Source organism: Cariama cristata, unplaced genomic scaffold, assembly GCF_000690535.1.
Source record: "Cariama cristata isolate BGI_N322 unplaced genomic scaffold, ASM69053v1 scaffold12721, whole genome shotgun sequence".
Taxonomy (NCBI): Eukaryota; Metazoa; Chordata; class Aves; order Cariamiformes; family Cariamidae; genus Cariama; species Cariama cristata.
In genome coordinates this window covers 22,533-46,013 of record NW_009597581.1, presented here as the reverse complement: position 1 = coordinate 46,013, position 23,481 = coordinate 22,533, and the positions used below count along the sequence as shown (strand labels likewise).

The 23,481-nt window shown below is 36.1% G+C and overlaps 1 protein-coding gene across 1 annotated transcript in view; it reads left to right on the top strand.

Moving 5' to 3' along the window:
• The first annotated feature begins 9,622 nt into the window (after positions 1–9,622).
• GRK4 (G protein-coupled receptor kinase 4) overlaps positions 9,623–23,481 on the top strand; it is a 29,282-nt gene continuing 15,423 nt past the window's right edge. The window contains exons 1-7 of the mRNA XM_009708945.1: positions 9,623–9,704; positions 10,372–10,484; positions 14,978–15,055; positions 16,289–16,389; positions 17,756–17,848; positions 19,250–19,313; positions 20,078–20,218. Of these exons, the coding sequence (XP_009707247.1) occupies positions 9,653–9,704; positions 10,372–10,484; positions 14,978–15,055; positions 16,289–16,389; positions 17,756–17,848; positions 19,250–19,313; positions 20,078–20,218 (642 nt within the window). The 5' untranslated portion in view covers positions 9,623–9,652. The remainder of the gene's footprint in view (positions 9,705–10,371; positions 10,485–14,977; positions 15,056–16,288; positions 16,390–17,755; positions 17,849–19,249; positions 19,314–20,077; positions 20,219–23,481) is intronic.

Here is a 23,481-nt window from a genome sequence, read left to right as displayed (position 1 = left end):
TTAGCTGGAGCTGTTTAAAGTGAGTAAGAACAACAGAATCTGCCCCTGTATGTTTTGCAAGTTCCTCCAACTCTAAATGGGTTTGGCACTTACGCCATATGTGTATCCAGTTAAATTTGCCTTAAGCAGCAAGAGAGGAAAATCAGCTTTTTCGCTTTGAAGTGGAGTTTAAAAACCAGAACAGTGATCACAGTTTTGGGCCATTTCCCAACCTTAGCTGAAAAGACCACCTCAAACTAGAGGACATGTTTTGGCTGGTTTCACTGACGGTAACATGTCTGTGGTGGTGCTGCCTGAATTTGGAGTTTGCATTGAAGTGATCTGAGAAACGAAGGGAAAGTGGAGTCTGGCACAAAACTTTACTGTGCCCAAACCCTCACCACAAAGAGTGGAGTGGTAATCTGGAAAGGCTTTTAAGTGGCTGCTTAATGTCAGGTTGCCTCTTTAGTTAAGGTTTCACTATGTTTAAAATAAATTATAGTGGTAGAACTGACCAAACAAGATATTTTAATGAACTAAATGAAAGTCTGACAGCAGCTGATGTGAAGAAGATCAGTTCTACCTGATGTGAAACTTATAGGAGTAATGGTAATAAGCTGTTACTCTTTTGTACCTTCAGTTGGCCTGGGCTCCTTTGTGTAAGCATGCACAAAAATGTGATTTCTGGCTTTGAAACTCTAAAAGTCCATTTATCAATTGGTAGAAGGTCTTTTACCTTTTCAGTGCATGGGGTACTTTTTAGATCATATTTTTCAAAGTGCTCCTTGAAATGAAAGTATTTTCTGTCTGTTGCATGCTCTGGCTGGTCTGGGAATGTCTGTTTTACTCCATCTGTCAGGACTATTCCATAAAATCCCTGTCCCAGCTCTATTCTTATGTGTCTAGTAGACTCCAAGGGAATGGAATTTGCAAAGTTAGTATGTGAGGTAGATAGTTTACTGAAATACATTCTTTGCTAAAAGGGCCTCGCAATTATGACAAAAGAGCAGACTTTCAGTTGACCTTTCCTTTCGCACATTCCTGTTATCTCACTGTATAGTGTATGGAGAGGTGGGATAGCATGGAAAAGGGCAGAATTACTGTTTCTTATGGAAGATGGCAAAATCCTAAACTAGTGTGAAATAGCAGCTTCACTTATTTTCATGTATAGGCATGAGCTACATCAGTAATCCTTTTTCCAGTTCCTCAGTGTGGTAAAGATTGGATAAGAGAAGGTGTTGACCTGGATAGATATTTCAGTTGTGAAAGCAAAAGAAATAAGATGTAGACTACTGTGCTATTATTTTATAGTTTTCAGTGGCATGTTGAGAGAAATCAGTGTAGGCTTAATTATGGCTTGCATGGGTCAGTCTCAGTCTAACTTGAGATTCCTTCATGATGAAGGTGAGAATAGAAAAAGATTGTACTCTTGAAAGTGTCTTACAAAGTCTTTTAACCGTAGAGACGTGTCATCTTCATTTTGCAAATATAGAAACTGCATTAAAATGTTGTGTAGTTGTCCTCATCTGGTGAAAGGGTATGGCAGAGGCTTAATGAGAATTCAGAAATTCCTGGTAAATAACACCAAGTCTAAACAAGTCACATCTGAGCACATAAACCAGACCTAACAGTCAAAATTATGATCCCAGATTTGTACTCACCATTTTCCTCTAATTTTAGGTACTCTGATACTTCTGGATGTGAATTTTGTTAAGATGTCAACATAATTTGTGTTCTACATTTGTAGGTGTGCAGAATTAGCACACTTTGAACAACTAGGTTCATATCTACTGTTTAAATCTGATTTGATATGTAGAAAGTAAATTTGATCTATGTAATTAGAGAGCCAGGAACTAACTAGTGTGTTTATAGGAAATGCATCTTTTACTGCTACTTTGTTCTCCTACAGAATAAAACCAAAGTGATATTGCTGTCTATTTCTAGACTACCTACCTTCTACATTCTCACTGATAGTCTTGCTGTTAATTTATTTCATTAGAGGGGTGAATTTTCTAATTCAATTTGCATAATGATAACATTGGTTTATAAGAGTTTACTAGTCCCGTTTTTCAGGTCAGATCACACCCCGACTTCCCCTCGGCCTCAAAACTTTAAATTTTGTCTTATGATGCTATTCTCTAAAAGGATGATTCAAACCTTTTCATAAACCAGATTATTTTAATAGAAGCCTGTCTCTTTCCAATAAAGACATGTAATGTCTCTGTAGCAACTACAGCACTTCTTTATGTGAAGAAGGAAAGTGACGAGGATTCCTTGTCTTCTTTCAGTGCAACTTTGTAAATAATCAAATGCCTGTTCTTCACACGTGGGTGTTAGTGGTAGCTCATATGTGATTCTTGTATGTACCTGCTACTAGAAAATATTGTGATGACACGTAGTACCCTGTGGATGAAAGATTAAGGAGTCAGGAGCTATACTGGGAGTTTTTTCTTTCGTTATCTACTTTTCCAGTTGACCTGCTTGTGCTGAGAGCTAACCTGTCCATGGAGGGATTTGCCTGCAGGTGAAAACTGCAGTGCAAACTGTTCTGGGGTTCCCCATCCTAGTGTCCTGGGATAAGTGGCCTTCTGTGCCAGTCCAGCTCTTTCCTCTTGTGCATACATTACTTTTTGAGGGATATCTGTATGTGAGAAAGAAAAACGGAAAACTTCCTCTTAAGGTGAACCCAATGGTGGAACAAGCACAAGTGACGCAGTAGAAAAACAAGAGATTATAAAGCAAACTCAAAGTTGATCTTAGGACATGTGGCAACTGAGATAGAAAAACAGGTAAGTGTTAAGTGATAGTGATGTATGAACTATGAGACAGACTGTGTGAAAGCTTGCAATTTCATGATCTTCTTATTCAGATTTTTACATACAGGGATTTTTATGTATAAAATAATAATGCACAGCAATAGACTTCTAGTTTTGTATAAAAGCAGAGGAATTAACACATTCATTTTTTCCCAGCAGAAATATCTTTGAAATTAGTTTCTCTTGAAAGACATTGAAGAATTTATCCCATAAATGGGGACAAATAATAAATATAAACTAGGTTAGTCTGAAAAAAATCTGAAAGTTCACAAAAAGGTATTTTTATTTTATATTCACTTTTCCTATATATTTACATTTTCTGTTTTTCATAGTTATTTCAATCACTCTCAATAAATCCTTTGAGTATATGTAAGCCCCAAATTAATTTCAGTATCTCACACATCGTCTGTGATGTTTTGAAGGAAAGAAATTAATCACTGTATGTTTTAAACTGCTTAGGAGCCTTTGTTTTTTCATTGCCTAAAGTAATAGTCTCCAAAAGTATGTCCAAAGGGTAGATCTGTAGTTCCTTTGAAGTCAATGGCAGTTTACTCCAATTGAGGATCCATGCCAAGAGTATGTTTTAAACATACCTGGTCCATTTGCATCCACTTTAAAATTCATTTGTACTGCTGTGGCAGGAGCAGTTTGTAAATGAGAATTGGGTCTGCTGTTAGGCATATAATATCCTCTATGTCATGATTGATTTAGGCTAAATTAAGATCATGCCTCAAACAAATTCTCCCCCAAGCTCTTGGTTGTATTGGTTCTAGCCTGTGGTTGCAGAATGGGTAAGATAGTTTCCAGATGGATCTGTGAACCAATATAGGTTGTGTGGGTTGTTGTGGTGGTTTTTTTCTGTTGTTGGGTATTTTGGGTTTGGGGTTTTCTTCCCAAAATTACTTTTCAGATGGATCAGCAGGCTCCCGCAGATTTGATAATTATTAGATGCAGCCCAAGGATGGAGTTAGCAGGAACCTTTCAGTAACAGAATGTGATCACAGTTTAGTTTAGGCGAATCCTGGAAGATACTTCTTTCAGAATTAAAATTGTGTTGGTGTCACACTCTTCACAAAAAATAAGCAGTCCACTCAAATTGTATGTTTTATCTATCTAGGTTTAAAACCACCTGGAATAATTTGGCAAGTGAAATACATCCTACTTTTGCTTTCAGTGTAAGGTAATAATTCAGTATGGTATTGGTGATGATACATAGGCAGATATCCTATAATGTGTGTATTTGTAACTAGGAAGAAAATTCTAAGAAGATTGCTGGGATCATTGTAGTTTGGCTCTCAAACTCAACTAAAATCTTTATTTAGGGAGTATGGACAAGTGGGAAACCAAGGCATACTCACCCCGGAATCCCATTCACTGGCACCAAATTTGAATTTTAACATGAGAGTGCCATGAGTTTTTGTGGTTGCTGTTATTTTTGTCCGTTCTTCCCTTATTTGCCTCCTATGTTCTATTGCACTCCTTTATTGCATTGTGCTTTAAATTGTTGTAAACTCATTGTGGCAGGAAACATGTCTTCCTGTGTTTGTACAGAATTATGCACAATGTCTGCCTTTTTGTCCTTTATTTAATGAACTGTAAGAAGAATGCATGTGGGCATGGTGGAATCTAAATAATTACATTTACTAAATAAACACAACATGAGAGGTCTAGTTATTGATACACACTGCTGCTTTGGTTATTTCAAATGTGGCAATTATAACTAGAGGTTTCACAATCTACTTAAAGGAATTTTACTTCTTTTCTGTCCGTCGCAGTCTTGATGTACCATCATGATAAAAAAACCCCTTGTTTGTCAAAGAGTTGCCTGTAAAATTGGAGTTTTGTTACTGTTGGTTTTGTTTTTTTTCTCTAGTAAATCCTGTTCATTAAATTGTTACAGACATATCAAAATGAAATGTATGCGCAGAAGTTACATTGTTTGACTGCAAGATTGGATTAATAAATTCTGGTTCAGATTAGTTACATTACATTGAGTTGATAGAAGACTTTCATACCCGATTTCTGAAGAAGTGCAGAAGCTGTTCAACATATATGCACAAACATTCTTAAATGTGCACACGATTATTGGAATTGTATATAGAGCTGATGTGAAGAACCAGTTGTTCAAGTGGTTATAGATGCAGGAACAATAAATAATTGTGCGTATAAAGAAGCTGCAGAAATGTTCACGTCGATACCTGGGGTTTTTAACTGCTTAGAGCGTTACTGGTCTAACAGTCGGATGAGTAAGCGAACTCGAGCATTACCTTGCTGAAGTCCAACTCTAAGCACTTGAAGATGTCTTATATGTGTTTGTTTATTAAACTGCTTGCATTTTTGCTTCTGTTTGTGTTCAGAAGTGCTTTGGCCTTTGTAACACTGAATAGTTAGGTGCCTACCTTGTGCTGAAACCTGAATTTTCAGCTAAGTGATTCTGGTGAACTTGCTGAGAGCCAGACAGATTATGTGTATCATACTTCTGGGAAAAAGTCTTTCTCTATATAAAAGAGATGCCACTCTGTTAAACCTAGTTGTTAAGCTGTGACCAGGCTTGTTTTTCAAGGAACTGGGATGTCAAAAATAATATCTGACCTGTGCAATGGAGAAGGTTGCAGAGACTCCACAAAGCAGTACTGTATGAGCTGTCTCTAGAAGTGGAAGCATGACAGCCTTCCTCAGGTGATGATATATGGGAACTTGTCTCCTAGGCTGAAGTTAGTGGTACTCCAGTGTTACCATTCTGATCTGAGGACCTGAGATACTAATTCCACGGTGTTTTGTGTCTTGAAGGTGGATGTTGCATAGTAAGGGCATACCATCAAAATTTGTTACTTAGTGGGCAGTGTTTACAAATGTCTTTGTAGCATAAGGCCATAGTTAAACGGGAATGTTTTGGTTTTTCAGGGAAAGGATTTAATCCTTATTGTGAGCGGTTTGATGGATAATGAGTCTGTAAGCAGAAGATTTGAATTCATGTGAGTTTAAAATCTGTTAGGAAACTTGCCTGTAACTTTCTCTGTGGGAAAGATGTGAGGCAGTGTATGTACCTGGATTATTCTCATGCATCTCAGTGTAGATGATGTAGACCTTCTGCATCAATTCTTTTGCATTTTTCATTGAACCAATTAGTTGATTTATGCAGTTAAAGGCATGCTGTAAGTCGTCTTCTTGTTGCAGTTTTATGCTTTCAGAGCTTATCTGGGTGTGGTCTAGTATGAATTTCTCAGCTGGTATCTGACAATCTGGTTTGTGGAATCAGTTTTGCAAGAATGATGTTGTAGCAATCATGCACTCCTAGTGCTACATAGCTGTGTGCTTCTGAACCACAGAGATATGTTTCTTGCCCTTTACAGGTAGGAAAGCTGAAGCACAGAGGTCCGTGAACAGCTCAATGGCAGAATCTCAGTGTCAGTGTAGTAGCCACTGAATCTTAGCATGTACAGTCTTGTGTACATTTGTTAGCCAAGGATAGTACAGTGCTTCTCACTGTTTTCATTCCATACGATGGAATCCAAGTTTTCTATCTCAAGGAAGACTGACTAGTAGTGTTCAGTGAACATTGTGCTCAGTGAAATGAGAGTCATGCTACAAATCCTGTCTGTAAGGAAAATCACTGTAGCTGTGGGAAGTCCATCTGATGACTTGAAAAATACTCTTATTTGTCTAAATCTGTTTCTACACCAGATTGCTTTTTTTTTTGCTACAGCAGTTTCTTGTTTGGCAACTGTTTTGTCTTTTTACTGATGAATAAGCCAACCACCTTACCTTACATAAGTTTTTCAAATGTTTCTCTGAAGTTTAAAGAAAAAAAAGTTGAAAAATGAAAACATCTAAACATCTTTCCCATGCCATATTCTAATGCAGTGACCTAACTGAATTTAGTACGTGTCTTTTTAAGAAGTGAAAACATGTAAAGAGGTAAATGCTGAAATTCTAACTCTAAGTAATTTGGGGAGGAGAAGAAGGTAAGGTTCTCATTTACCTGAAAATGTAATTGCACTGTTTCCTCACTGTAAGAGTATTGCTGCATCCACCCTTCTCTTTGTAAAAGATGAGTCGCTTCAAATTGGACATTGTTCTAGCCAGCAATTACATCTGAAAGAGGCAAAAGTGGTAATGCATCTGAACCATATAGGTCAACCATGAAGCAGATTAACCTAATGGCTTTGTTGCTGCTCTGTTGGAAAGTAAGATGGCTATTGGTCTTTCTTGAAGAATTTTATCTGAAGTATTTTAGAATGTGATCCAGAATAGAAGCTCTGAAATCAATATTAAAACACTTATAAACCACAACTATTATAATTGGATTTGGTACTTTTAAACTGCCTCAGAAATGGAAAAGGATTTTGCAATTAGGGAATAATATGACAAACAAATTGGCCTCCTCCCATACCTTTTTACCAGAAATGGCTAATTTGTCTGTAAATTATATTGGTCATGCATTTTATTTACATTATTGAAACATACAGACTTTTTCTGCGCATTTGCTGTAAATCTAAGAACAGTCAGTTCGGAGGAAAGAGAGAACTTGTTAATTTAGTTGATATTCCTAAGCACTTGATTATTGTGTATCATTAATAAATCCCATGTAGTTTTTATTGACTTCTATAGCATGGTGAATTCAATTGCATTCTAGCGTGTGGTTTGTTTTTGTAAAATGAAGTTCATAATGGTCACATCATAAGTAACTGGCCAAATATTTTGGGCAAAATACAGCAGACTTTCTTGTGCTGGACTTGAAGCATAATGCACCAGTGACCTTCCTTTTTGGTTTGTGTTTTGCTTGTTTGTTTGTTTGTTGTTTTTTTTTTTGGGGGGGGGTGCTTTTTTTTCTTTGACTGTGCTTCAGAAGATGACGTACTTGGTCTGTATCACAGTTCAGTTTTACTTTTTTGAAACAGCATTGTGGTATGAATTTGGGTCAGTTTATCATTCTCAGTCAATACTGATTGTACTGTGTCATGCATAAATGAGTGTTTCTGAGCAGGTTCTAACAGAAGAAATTTAACTTCTGTGGACCTTGCAGCTTACCATATTTTTCAGTTGCATGGTTAAAAATTAAGTTGATGCTTCTGTCCATTGTTTTTCATGATCACACATAATAATCCATACCCAGTCATTTTCTACTCAGTGTATGTGTACAGGCTATCTATGTTAGTATTCCTTGATTTTGTTTGTGTTCAGTTCTGTTAGAAATGCTCTTTGCTCTGTGTGGTTTGATTTTCGTCAAGCATATATTCAACTCCTTTTTAACATCAAAAATATTTTGTTAATAGTTAGCGTTTGTTTTCGTCATGCTGGTAATTACAGCTTTGTGATTAGTTCTGGTACTGCATGAAGTATGAGGGTGGAGGTAGATTTGATATATTTGTATTTGAAATATTTTGGAAGGCAAAAGACTTACAAAGCAACATTAGGAAATAGAGTGCAGAAGTTGTTTTAGAGACTAAGTCTCAGTTCAAAGAATCTCTGCAAGCCAACTTTTTAAGGTTTTGTGCTCTCTATTTGCTTACTTTTCTAGTGATACTAAAGTTGAAAATATTTTGTTGCAGCAGCACAGTGAGACATCAGTGTTCCTGTTAGCAAAAATCATGTAAATTTGACATGAGCTAAGGTAGTCTAAGCTGGAACTGCTCTGACTGCAATGGTGGAACAGTTCAAGAAGCTGTATGTTTGAGTGAAGAAGTTTTTTAATACGTATTTTATTATTCTGAAGATGTTAGTTCCTTTCTCCCTAACGATTTAATTCTCAAAGAGTTGCATATTGTTTGCTGCTTGGTTTCTATTCAGGTTACATAGGGTAACTCCCTTCCTTTCTCTCCCATTGTGGTTAACGGTTCATACTGCTTTGGTACAGTTAGAAAGTTTCTGTGCAGTTTTGCTACTGTTCTGTCATGTGGAAACGCATCTGGCCATATCACTTAGTAAAATCTTCTTTTAAAATATTTTGCAGCACAGAAATTACTCTTCCGCTGAAATGTTTTGCAATTAAATATATATATATGTTCCTGTATCTATCGCTTTGCTTTTTTGTTAAGTATGCGTATCTTCTGTAAATGGAATTGGCTTCTTCATGTCAAAGTAATGTGCTAAAATTCCAATTTAACATAGAAAATAGAGCACAGATAGATTTTTTTGAGAAACAATGGGAAAAATACTGTAGTAGTTTTTAAAAATCAGTTTAATACTAGTGCTGTGAAATCTGAAGCATTGAAAAGATCTGAAGTCTACAACAGCCAAGTTCTTCCTGATATCCTGTATCCTCCTATAGTCTAGAGTAAATGGTGTGTATTTGAGCAATGCCTACTCACTTACTGGTGGGGTCTACTCTTACTACTAATACTGCTCTTAAAAAAAGAAAGGAAATACTTATGTACAACTTGATTAACCAAAAACGTGTTTAAGAACTCTGCCCTGTGTATTTTGTTACTCAACTTTAATGTGTTTCATTCTTCACCATGGTTGAGAGAGACTTTTCAAATTTTTTTTGTTTCAGTCTTTGTTTCAGTTTTGTTTGTAATTTTCAGAATACCTAGACATTTGCCTTGTCTCTGCAGAGATATTCTGTATGCACAGCCAAAATGCAAAATGTTTGTCTTAAAAAAGACTTTCTGCATTTTTTTTTTAGTGTTTCATATAAAAATTATTCTATATCAAGTTTGTTATTGGTTTGGATATCCTTGTAGATCGATTTTTTTCCTAGGCATGAAAAGCAGTCTGACAGATCTGTGCAGAAGTGACCTAATTTTATGCTGTTAGTGTTATATTTAATTTTATTCTGACATAGTGTTATATTTTACATTACTCATATTTTTCTTCTAGGCAAACGGAGTGGGCGTAGTAAAAAATGGAAAGAGATGCTGAAGTTACCACCTGTTAGTTATTGTGAAGGTATTAGATGCTCAATCGGTAGGTACCCTGTGTCTGTCTGATTTTTTTGAGAAGGGTAAGAGTTTGGTGGTGTTAACTGAAAGGATTCTGTCTTGCTTTTGAATGCTAATTAGGAAAAAAAGCTATTAAACTTTTAATGTGATGGAGAATTTATGAGAAGATAAATTTATGAAAAGATAAAAGCTGTATCACAGCTCCTTGTTTGTTAAAGGAAACTGCTGCTAAAGGATAAATTTACAAAGCCATGAATTAGAAAAAGGAATCATATTGTCATTTAAATGATGTGGTAATGTATTTTGCCTTTTTTCTTAATGTCTTGTAATAATTTTTCAACTTTTTCTGTTATTATTTTTAATTTCTTCTTCCCAAACAATCTTGTTTGCTTTGGGATTGCTATTTCACAGTATTGTTCCTTTCCACCCCTCAACATAAATGAAACTTAACCATATAATTCAATGTGTTTTTAATAAATGTGATAGTTTATTAGAGACAAATGTGGCTGGAAGTGAGTGTTTCACTGTTCTTTGGGATCATTGCATGGTTTTGATGTCTTTGCTAAATGTGTTAATGTAAAATCTTCATGTTTTAGTGATGGTTTTCTGACCTATTCTCAAATGGGAGTAAGGACCATGCTATGACAAAGATAAAAATAAATAAATATATTTACTTATTATTTCTTTCTCAGAAAGAGACTATAGCCAGCTTTGTGACAAGCAGCCAATAGGAAGACTTCTCTTCAGACAGTTCTGTGATTCCAGACCAGATTTGAAAAGATGCATTGAATTTCTGGATGCAGTGGTAAGCAGTGAGAAATTGGAGATGGATATTAGTAGGCAATAGCTTACACATTTTTGTTTGTAAAAACTTTGATTTTTGTGCTGGTTTTGGCTGGGATAGAGTTAATTTTCTTCACTGTAGCTCATGCTGTGCTGTTTTGGATTTTTGACCAAAACAGTGTTGATAACAAGGATGTTTTAGTTATTGCTGAACAGTGATTACACAGCATCAAGGCATTCTATGTTTCTCACACCATCCCACCAGCAAGTAGGCTGGGGATGCAGAAGAAGATGGGAGGGGATACAGCCAGGACAGCTGACCCCAGCTGACCAAGGGGATATCCCATTCCATATGACACCGTGCTTGGCAATAAAAGCTGGCGGAAAGAAGGAGGAAGGGGGGAGGTTAGAGTTATGGTGTTTGTCTTGCGAAGTAGCTGTTACGCATGATGATAAAGCCTTGCTTTCCTGGAAATGGCTAAACATCTGCCTGCTGATGGGAAGAAGTGAATGAATTTCTTATTTTGCTTTGCTTGTGTGTGCAGCTTTGCTTTATCTATTAAACTGTCTTCATCTCAACCCACAAGTTTTCTCACATCTACCTTTCTGATTATCATTGGAGGGGAGTGAGCAAGCGGCTGTGTGGGGCTTAGCTGCCTACTAGGGTTAACACACAACAATTTTATAAAATACTAGTTTTCTCTAAACACATCAGTTCACTAGTGCTGCATACATGAAATATAGTGCAATTTACTCTTTGCCAACTGAAAAACTGTAACTTTTGATAAAATTCAAAAAACTCTGTTACTTAAAGTAAGGTGTTTAAAATTTACTATAAAATCTCTGCCATCTTGGTATGGTCAGAGCTACAAAAATGGGCATGATGGGAATGAGATAAATAATTTTAGAAAGCCATGCTGCTTGACTTCTTGAGCCTAAAAGGACGTGCGTATAATGAATATTACTTATGATGCTCAGACTTGAAAATGTTGTAAACACAGACTTGAAAATGTTGCAACTTGCATGGAAGCCCTAGGCTAGACAGAATGTCCTAATTAAAAAAAAATCAATGGAGATGGAAATTTAGGGAACCATCTACGGAAGGAGAGAAACCAGATTTTAGAGACCAAGGGAAAAGGAATTGTTTTGTCTTGATACATTTGCATATATCTAACGCTAAAGAATGAGGGAAGGAAGGAAGTGTGCCCACAACCGTGTTATGTAAAAAAATCCTCATGGGGAGAGGGAAAGTGATGAGAAGAGTAGGCAGGCACATGACAGTCCTTAAAAGGACAGAATAATAGCTCAGAGCTTTTTATTCTTTATCCCTCACAGTTAATCCAAGCACAGTAAGATATAGTCTTAAATTGAGATTGCTGCCAAAAGAACAGTTTTCCTCATCCCACCCATTTTTATTCATATATTCAGGGAACAAATGACCCAAGAAGGTAGAAGTAGCGTAGTGCTGCTGCTTCCACGCATCTGAAAATACAGTATCAGAATGCAAGATGGCTCTGAAAGGTGCAGGGTGTAAGCAAGTACATGGCATTATTGCTATGCCCTCCACTTCACCATGTCTTCCATCCCCCTACGGGAGTACAAACTGAGGCACTTGATCAGCTAAAAAGGAACTTCAGTGTCAAATAAGTAGGGTTGTTTTGTATTTGTCAATGAATCTTTGTGTAATTGGGCTTACTCCCCAGGTGTGTTTCACCATACTTTTGTACCTCTTGGGAGCTGTTCTAGCACCAAATTCCAGAGACCAGTTTGACAGTTGGAGACATAGAATGGATTGAATGAAAATCTAGAACAGTGGAGCTAAACATCCTGAATTGAATGTAAACCAGAGTCTTTAAGAGCATTGCACAATGGACAGACCACTGACAACTGTGGATGTAGCCTTAACGGTTACAACTTCTGTATACATTTTTAATCCTTAAAAGTTTAGTTAAGGAGTAGCAGAATCTTTGGCAGCACAAAGGAGAAAAAAGTCTTAGGCATGTCTTTGCTCTACAGATGTCATTTTTCAGGTGAAATTGTCTCTAAGAAGTAACTGTTTTACACTACCTGAAAATTTTTAATTGTTTTGAAATATGTAACCTATAATGTTATGTGGATTGCAACACTTCTGTGAATTAACAGGGACCGTCATAGTTGAGATAATCTGGTATAAGGGATTATTTCACAATTTACTTTTTTTTTTTAATTTGTTTTTTAAGTTCCATTTGAAAAATCATCGTGAAGAAGTATGCTTGGGAATCACTGAAACTGAAGTCTCTTAAGAGCTAAGATAGTCCCTAATCGGTGACTCTTGTGATCTGAAAGCTAGCATGCTGTCTTGATCAAGGAAGTGAGATAAAATACTTACTGTCTCTTACAGATGGTTCCTGAGTTAGCCTGATTCCCTTTTCTGGACTGGACTTCAGCAAGCTTGTTCAAGCTTTTTTTGGGGTTGAGGTTTTCTTTGTTGGTTTTGTTTGTAAGGCAGTAATGTGAAGGGAAAGGCTTGTGGGGTTTTTACTTTGGGTTTTGCCAAATTTTTTTACATGTTTTTGAAAAATACATTTTAGACTTAATCTTTCTGAAAGTAAACTTTCTGGTGTAAAATGCCATAGTCTTAAGAGCCTTACATCTTAATTAAAAGAGTTTTCTGACTCTTTTATATGAAGCAATGTGGTTTCAGGAGCATGATTATTTCAGGAGGCCAAAATGGCAAAATCAAGGTAGTACAATGCTATGTTGTCTCCCTGTACTGAACACTGACTGGTAAGCTTTAACTCTTGAGAAGGTGTGACCTTAAAGTCTGGAGTCAACTTGGCTTTACAGAAAGAATTGTGAAATAATTGGATAAAAGTGACAGAAATTAAAGTGAGGAATTACAGTTATTCAATCATCCAGTGAGTCATTTCACTAGCTGGGGACGTTACTCAAGTATGAAGAAGAATAGCTGACAGCTCAAACTTCCCTCTTAAGCTCTGTGAGTAACAGAAATTAGTTGACAAGGCTGTCTCTCAAACTTCCTTTTAAATTACAGGATCTGCTTAAAACAGTATGCCTAACTGTATTAAATTAGTGACTACTTTGGCAAAATTGAAAATGTTAAAGATGCTAAGTGCACTGCTGTGGTTGATTAACTTTTCTGACCTGCTCAGGTTGTTTGGTAGTTGCAGAATTCCTTACCATTAGAGTGACTGTTGTGGAATTAAAGTAGCAAAAACAATGGCTTGCAATTACTTGTTTATGGATTTGAGTACTGTGCTGAAGTGGTTGATACCATAATGTCTCAGCAGAAAAAGATGTTGATGACTTAGTAGTGAGTCAGTGTGGGTTAATCGCAATTGATTGCGGAACTGGAGTTCAGGGATTCTGTTATTTCCAGTACTGTGTGTGTGTTTGGTTCTTGAACTGTCATTTTTCAGTGTTGTAGCTTTCTTTGTAAAGGTACATAACTTCTCTTCTGATTAGATCAATCACTTGGAACTTCATATGAGATTCTTAATGATTGTTGTCCCAATATGCCTAACTGTTGTTTTGTATGATGCAGTCCTCCATTATGGAGGTCTGCCATATGTTCTTTACTTCTAGCTGCCTGCGTTTATATTCTGAGATATGAAATAAGCTTTGATTGAGTTGGCCCAGCTTACAAAGCTAATACCGATTGCTGTTTGAGATTGCTCGTTTCTAATTCATCTTTTCCCAGATTCTGTGTTATCTTTAAATGTTGTAACTTCTGATGTCTGCTTCTATTATTCCTTAGAATTATTAATAGTAAGTAGTCCTTGGAGGTTTTCAATACTAGTATCTGTTTGATGGTGTGTTTTGTTTGGTTGGTTTTTTTCCCCATAAGTAGCTACCTCTGGAGCTCTATTAAGCTGCCAGTTGTTTATCTGCAAAATGTACTGTATTGCACAATGGTCTTTTTCTACATCACAGTACCATATATTACTAAGTCAAAAACTTAATGAAATTTTGTACCTATTCAGTTTTATTTTCTCAAAGAATGAAGTAGGGTTTGGTTTAGGTTTCACTTATTGCCAGTTAACATGACCTTGTAGAAAGTAGTTTTATCGCAGTTTTACCCAAGACTGTAGTAAAGAAAAATACATGAAGGGAAAAAAAATAGGGTGAAGAAAAAGCTGATTATTGTACTCTTATTTAATTATTTCCCATCTGGATCATTCTGTCCTACGATACTACATAAATGCTATTTCATTGTAATTGATCTAATTTAACCTCTAGGATGCAGTTTCTGTAATTGCATTTAGACTAATTGTTATTTTCGTATGTTTTCCAAAAGTTAAATTCCATGCACTTTTTTTCTTAAGACTGTTTTTCATACATGTTTCACTATGTAGCCTAAAAATCTTTAAATAGATTTTAAACAATGATAGCCTTCAGTTCCTTTTATATTAGGAGCATTGTGTTATTCATGGTAAAATTTACCTAGCGTCATATAAAAGACTGTAGTGCCAAATAGCTCTGAACATAATTTAATTTTCAATTCCATTCCCCTAGGCAGAATATGAGGTATCTTCAGATGAAAAGCGTATAGACTGTGGCCTGAAAGTTTTAGAGACATACTTCACTAATGGGGTAAATATATTATATTGCAAAATATTATCTCAGTTGTTTTGTAAATCTCAGATAAACAGAGATCTAAGTGGTTGCATTATTTTTAGCAAATTGACTTTCAAACTTCATTAGTCCCATTTTTGCCTTTCTGAAAGGTATACTGCCTTCTAAAATTGTGAAACTCTTACCAGCTTGAGCAGAAACCTTGACTGATAGCTACTTTTAAGACTACTACCATTGTGACTTATTCTCGTATGTTTTCTAATGAAAATACTGGTCTGAAGTAAAGATATATTTTTAAACAAATGCATTTAACATTTGATGAAAAGTTATTAACAAATTAATTCAGAGTTTTGTAGTCTGAAGACATGAGAATGAGAAATTCTTGAAATTCTTGGACTTCTTTCAGACTCCTGTGTGGCCTTGGTTGGTTTGCTGTAAATTTTCAGAACTGTTGCAGGTTTTCACAAAGTGAAATGCTGTTTTGTTTTGTTGTGTTCTAGAGCATTCTCTTTCTCTGTATTTTGCTTGGAGATCATTAACAGCTGATCTTTTGCATATATTAGATCTCACTGATTGATTTTTAACAGTCTGTTCTTTGGTATCCAGTAGAAGCTTTTCTGTGGATATATAATTAGATATTTGCTTTCTATGAATAGATGCTCCTCCGGCTTTTCTTACTTTGGTCATCTTGAGAAGACTTTACTCCAAATGAAGGTCTTGCAGATGCTTTAAAAGCAGATAGACTCCAAGTTTGCCACATCTCTTCTGATAATTTCTTTGGGACTACCCTAAGTCACATGCAGTTTTTGCAAAAAGCCCCAGATTTCTTTGGATTGATTTGAAATAGTTTCCCAACTTGTATTTGCATTTCTTTCCCCTTCCTTTCTTTCTTCCTTCCTTTCTTCCTTCTTTCCCCTTCCTTCCTTCCATCCAAAAGCAAATAGATCATTTGGTGGTAGACTTCTGGAAAGAAAAATAAATTTGACTTATTGCCAAGTTTGTTTCCCCAAATGCTGAGATAGTAAATAGCTGGAATAGCTTTCAATGCATTTTTCTGTAATAGGGAACAAATGAAAATTTTGCCTGAATATGAATTTCTTGGTTTTCTCTTTAGCCAAACCATTCCTTTCCTTTTCCTGTATTAGAAGATTTCATTTCACTTTGAATACAGAACTTTTAGTTGTTCTATTGATTTACGAAATTGCTTTAATTGTTGCTTTTTTTTTTTTTTTAAAAAAAAATTATGTAAAGTCTGCAGCACACTTGCCAGAAATACCTCAGGAAACAGTAAATGAATGTAAAGCAAGGCTGGAAAAGAACCCTTCCAAGGATCTTTTTATGGTCTGTACTAGGTAAGTTAAAAATGCATAGTGCTAAGTTTGAGTATCAGAAGAGAAATTTGTATGTTTCTGAGAGAAATTAAAGGTGAAGTTATTACACCCAGGAGTATTTGATCTCTGAAATGAGTATAGGTAAGGAATTTGGAACAGATTTATTAAAGGACTACATTTCCTTCAGATGTGATTTACATGTTTGACTTTTGCAGAGCTTTTTCTTTAATGCTGTTTTTGCATAAAGTCACACTATTATCTGCTACCAAGTATTCTCTAAGCTAGAATAGTATTTCTCTTTATTATATTCTTACCTTTTAGGTGACTTCTCTTCCATGGTGAAGGTACTAAGAAAAATAAAAAGTTTCAAACCCCAGTTTATAAGGTTTCTGAACAATGTTACACAATTTATGGTTCTTGAAAATGGGTTGAACTGAGACCAACAGTTACATTCAATTAAGATGGCTGATTAGGGGATCCATCGTGATAGTTAACACAAACAAATACAACTTGGTTTTGTTCTGAAGTCATGAAGTGGTATTTCACACAGCAGCAGCAAGGAAGGCTTTCCTTGGAGGAACAGTACATGTTTACCAGTGTTGCATGTCTTTCTAAAGCTTTTATGTTTCTAATATTACTGGTTCTTCAAGGCATGCTTGATCATGTCTGAAGGATTACAACATGTTTTGTCACTGCTTGGGTCATCTCCGTGGCAACAAAAATCAGCATACTTCATAGCAACCTGAGATTGTAAGATTGAAAGGGATGTGTGAGAACACCTAGTAAAACATGTCTCAAATGGAGGACCTGTCATGTAGGTCATCCCCTTTCCTCTGTCCAATAAATATTTGAATACGGTTTGAATGACTTGTTTTCCTTCCCCACACCTTGGTGTGTTTAGTTTAAGAGGAATTATAAAGTACCTGGTGTTGAGGTTTGCATATGCCATTGAGTATTTAATATTTCAACTTCAAATCCTGGAATAAAATTTTACTTAGCAGTCTCCAAAGAGTGTATGAAAACTTGTAGATACTTTCCTGTAAATATCTTTCAAAGGTCATATTTGTGGAGTCATACGTGCATTGCGTATCTACACAGAGGCTTATGTTTAGGTGGGCTTAAAGACACTTAAAGAGAATGCGGAGGTCAAACTTTCTAGTTACTATAAGTAACAGTAGTTTGGCTTTCACTAGTGTTTTGACAGTAACAGTTTTCTGTCACATGCTCTCACTTGGTAAGACATCTAGGTTAAAACCATTGTAGAGCAGTGACACAATGTTCTGCCTATAACTTCATTGATATGTTCAAGTATATTTTAATAGATTGATAGCACCTCCTGCTTCATCAGTTTTTTAGTATAAGATTGATTTTATTTTCCTGTTGCTAGAATTGTCCATGAATACCTAAGCAGAAGACCTTTTGAAGCTTACCAAGAAAGTGTGTATTTTTCTCGTTTTTTACAGTGGAAGTGGCTGGAAAAGTAAGTTTATTTATAATGTTTGCATTATAATTTTGCTTTGCTTTGTGTCCAATTCTGCTTGTTATGCTGGAAATGCTGTTAGAGCATTCATTAGAGCCCTAATGAATGTCACTACCTATCTAAGAAATTATGAAATAAGAGACAAGATGTAAAGGATGATGATGGGACAGTGAGAGACCCAATACTCCAACAGAATTATCTGTCCAGTAGTCTTTCAGTGGTAAATTTGTATTAGGTAAATGCAAATTTATTATCATGTGGATATATGTTTGGCTATATATGTGTGCAGTGGGATACTAGTCTTTCTTGGGAGTGCTATCATCCTTCAGTTTCAAACTTGGTCTAATTAGTGGTTAATAAGCAGATTGATCTAGTTTCATAACCCACTGGGTGATTGGGTAACTAATCAGTTTTTCAGGGTGGTACAGACACAGATCTAGTAATTACAAGACCAGCAAGATTTGTATATATCAGAATCTAGTTTGGGCTTTTAAATCAATACTAAATGAGTGTCCAAACTTTTTCAGAAGGCTGAAATTGGTACAAATTGATTCTAATTCAGCACTGCTGGGTATCATGATCACATATTCAAACATTAAGGTGCTTGAACATTAATTTTATGGTAAATACCAATTATCCAGTGTCCTTATTTGACTGAATTAGTAGCAAAAGCCAAGAAGAGAACTAGGGAAGTTACTCAAATAATTAAACAAAATTCTCTACCAAATGAACCTCCATTTTTTGTCCTGAGAAGAAAGCTGCATTAACAATGAATGCTTTTTTAAAACAGAACAAAAAAAACCCCACCACCATGAAATAGCCCTGCTCTGATACATGCTTAGGAGTGTTTTAGCATAGAATGGCTGACACCTTTACTGCCTCCAGTTATCTGGAGTTATCTCTTCCATTACATCAATGCCTTAACGCTTCGGCTCTTGAACTGCTGTTGCATACCACAACTCTTTCTTTCTTGAAAAAGTGAAACAGGAAAATCAGAAATGGTTTACTTTTTAAGTGCTGCATTGTAAGTATGATCGCATTGAAATGCAGCCTACATGTCAGCATACTGCAACTAAGGGAGACAACTGGAGGTGATAAATTGACTGTTGATGAGAACAGAGAAGGTTCTAACTGTAAACAGCATAGGGCCAATTGATCAGCTTTTCTTCCTGCTATTGTGAATGTCTGATGACCACATGAGGGAGCCAATGTTTCTAATCAGAGCACCCCTTTCATTTGTAATTCAGTTTATTGTAATACTGTCTTCATGAGATCAAGGCAACTGTTGTTCAGTAAGGTATCAGAACAGGAAGGAGAAAATAAAGACAGACCTTGGGGTGGGGAGGGGATTAATAACTCTTGTAATTCCTGTTGCAGTAATGATTTCTTTCTGTTAATCAGGCAACCGGTAACCAAACACACATTTAGGCATTACCGAGTACTAGGCAAAGGTGGATTTGGAGAGGTAAGTACAGAAGTATCTTTCTGTGAGGCAATCCTTAAGGAAAAAAAAAAGGTTAATAGAGAGGAGAAGCAGCTTTTTAACTCTTGACTCTAACAATCTACATTTGACACCACCTGGCAAACTGTCATCAGTCCAGACTGTCTTCTTTCAGTGTGTTAGTTTCAGTATTGTAGGTCATACACAAAGTTGGAGAAAACTTCCACTGACTGACAACAGTTGCTTCTGTTTACAAATTTCATTTGACAATGAGAATGTAGTTTCTACATAATTATTATGCAGAATATTCATGAACCTAATAGGAAAATCCATAGATTTTATTAGTTCTATCTATACTTCATTGGGATTTCCCCCCCCCTACATATTTTAACCGGAGCTCCATAGTGAAGAGGAAGGAGGATTACTAAATTATCATTATCTTTCTTCCACTTGATTATGGTATGGATACTTGTCCTCTGTCCTGCTTGCCTAGACCTATACTGCTACCAAGTCAGTTGTTTCACCAACACAAGATCCACCATTTTACTGAACCATTCAACCCCAACAAAAATGGGTTTGCTGCTGTATAATCAGTTTTTCTACTTCTGTTACAGCTTTTGTGATCCTTCAAAGTTGTTTCATGGGTGAAAGCTCTGTATTGATGCGTACAAACCTTCATTTTCTGAAACCATTCAAGAGTTTGAAAAAAGAAAATAAAATTTTATCATCTTTTAAAAAAACTTCTAAAAAACCCCTAGCATCTCTGACACACCTTCCTTCTTTTTTAGGTGTGTGCCTGTCAAGTACGGGCAACAGGAAAAATGTATGCTTGTAAAAAGCTGGAAAAAAAGAGAATAAAGAAGAGGAAAGGAGAATCAATGGCTTTAAATGAAAAAAGAATTCTAGAAAAAGTGAATAGTAGGTTTGTAGTAAGTATCTACTTCTGATCTTATTCTTAGAAGCGTGTCTTGCTTTGTTTGCTTCATTTCAGTCTCTTCCAGGAGCTTGTTGGGCACAAGACACTTTTTAATTGATTTAGAGAATGCATGACTGCTGAGAGAAATGATTGATGTAAGAAGTAGTATGTTTTGTGTATGATTCTGAGTATTTCTGTGCAGAGGGCTTTTTTTTTATCCAATATTGAATTGGTTTTAGTCTGCCAGCTTTATTTCTCACTTAGAACCAAAACATTAGGTTGCATTTCAGCATGCTGATTCCACTGAATCTTTGTCCTCTGTTTAAAGGTGAATAGATTATTCTGTAGTACTCGACTTGAATCATCACTTAAATTCTATTTCTGCTGCAGCCTATGACTAAGTATGTTTGGCTATGTTCAATGAAAAGGATATTCCATAGGCTTTATTCCATACTATTTTTCTCTTCTCTGATTCTCTTCTCTGTCTCTTCCAATGCATTGTCCTCTGTTTTCTTCTCCTACTCCCTTCTTCCCTTCCATACTCCTATTTTCATATAATTAATGCTGATTTCTAATTTCATTTTTGGAGGTCATTCATAAATGCACTTAAAAAAGGGTGACTTCATGAGACTCCACCATTTAATTGCCATTAGAAGTTTTGCATATCCTGCATTTCTGTGACATTAAATAGTAGAATTTTTATATCCTTAGGTATTTTCATAGCATTTGTTACTCTATTGCTTATACATTTCAAGATAAATATGAAATTTGACTGGTATATTGATTCAGGTTAGTTACATTGCTTTGCTGTGTACTAAGGCTTAAAGGAGTATATTGCATGTGAAACAATTAACATAACTTTTTAATAGAAATTACACAGAATGAAAATCTTAGTCTTAATACGTAAATTATGGTCTGTTAGTAGCTCTAATTACTAAGCAGTGAAATAACTTTTAATGATTAAAGATATACCAAGTAAACTTTCCCCCAGGTAATGGTGGGGTGTTTTTCATTGAATTGTGGTCATTTAAATGTTAATTTTAAATGCATTTTGCTTTGTTTTTAAATCCATTTACTGATAAATTTTGTTCAGAGAGGATTTTAAAGTACCTGTGTTACAGGATAGTGGATGTTGTTTATAAATAAATATATATATGTATGTATAAAATATGTATGTATATACTTTCTGATAAGCTTTCTGTATTAAAAAAAACCAAACCCTGTAGAATACTGCCAGCTAAAAGAAAAAATAAGACCCTGCTGGCCCGGTACATTAATATTTTAAATGATTATAAATAATGTTTTCGTATAAATATGCTAATGTTATTTTCTCACAAGGCTTATGGGCTTGAATTGATTGAAATTGAATCCAGAAGTTACCTGAATTGATCCAGAAATTACTAGTTGTAGAGATACAGCAGATAAGAGTGAAACTTCTATTTTTGACTAATATTTTTTCAACAGGTGTAAATACTATAAATCACTAATTGATCAAAGTTAAATTTGAAATCACTTTATAGGATTGAGCGTAAGTTATTTTCCTCTTGCTGTCTGATGTTTTTTTGATGCAACAGAGAAGATCTAGATCAAGGATTTGCAGTAATACTGGGTTGGAAGTGAGCAGATAATTTGTGATGCCTATGTCACAAGTCATTAATAGCTGGACACATCAGTTTAAAGCCACCAAATAGGAACCCTTGCCCTGAGTAGCTGATTTGTATATTTGTTTCATTTTATTATTTAGTATTGAATTTATGCTTCTGAAGGAAGAGTTTGGACTTATTACTGAATTATGCCCTTTAGGTACTTGTACTGCATTTAAAAATACATTTATTGAGTAAAAAAAAATCCTACTGATTTTAAAAATATTTTTAATATTTAATATCTTTATCAATGATCTGGACAACGGAGTCGAGTGCACCCTCAGTAAGTTTGCGGACAACACCAAGTTGAGCAGGAGCATTGACCTGCTTGAGGGTAGGAAGGCTACAGAGGGATCTGGACAGGCTGGATCGATGGGCCGAGGCCCGTTGTATGAGCTTCAACAAGGTCAGGTGCTGGGTCCCGCACTTGGGTCACAACAACCCCATGCAACGCTACAGGCTTGGGGAAGAGTGGCTGGAAAGCTGCCCGGCAGAAAAGGACCTGGAGGTGTTGGTTGACAGCTGGCTGAATATGAGCCAGCAATGTGCCCAGGTGGCCAAGAAAGCCAATGGCATCCTGGCTTGTATCCAAAACGGTGTGGCCAGCAGGACTAGGGAAGTGATTGTCCCCCAGTACTCTGCACTGGTGAGCCCGCACCTCAAATACTGTGTTCAGTTTTGGGCCCCTCACTACAGGAAAAACATTGTACTGGAGTGCATCCAAAGAAGAGTGATGAAGTTGGCAAAAGGTCTACAGCACGAGTCCTGTGAGGAGCGGCTGAGGGAGCTTGGGTTGTTTAGCTTGGAGAAAGGGAGGCCCAGGGGAGACCTCATCGCTGTCTACAACTACCTGAAAGGAGGTTGTAGTGAGGTGGGGGTTGGCCTCTTCTCCTCAGTAACAAGTGATAGGATGAGAGGAAATGGTCTGAAGTTGCACCAGGGGAGGTTTAGATTGGGTATTAGGAAGAATTTCTTCACCAAAAGAGTTGTCAAGCATTGGAACAGGCTGCCCAGCGAAGTGGTGGTGGAGTCACCATCCCTGGAGGTATTTAAAAGGTGTGTAGATGTGATGCTTAGGGACATGGTTTAGTGGTGGACTTGGCCATGTGAGGTCTACAGTTAGACTCAATGATCTTAAAGGTCTTTTCCAACCTAAACAGTTCTATGATTTACCTAGATTACTCACCTAATGTAAGCTAAGTATATATTTAAATCCTATTGCTCTTAGTACAAGTTAGTTAATCTCTGTAGGTAATTTTGAAGGTCCTGCCAGATGATCATCAGCACAGCACTGCTTTTTCTATTGAAACTGAGTTTGTAACTTAAACAATGTGTTAAGTTTTGTGGTATATTACATTGTTTTAAAATTGGGCTTTTTTGAATTCACAAGTCTACTTTAAAGATTTAAATGCACTTTAAAAACATTTACCTAAAACCTAAAAGAAAAAAAAGAGTGCTGTTCTTCCTTCCCTATCAGCACCACATTCCAAATACAGTGAGAAGACTATAAAGAGCTATACTAAGTCTACTGTTGACAAGTTTTAAGCCAGGGAAATATGCGGTTACGGGGGCGGGGGCAAGGGGAGGAACAGAAACTACACATTTGATCTTAAATAACTTTTTTAATTTCTCT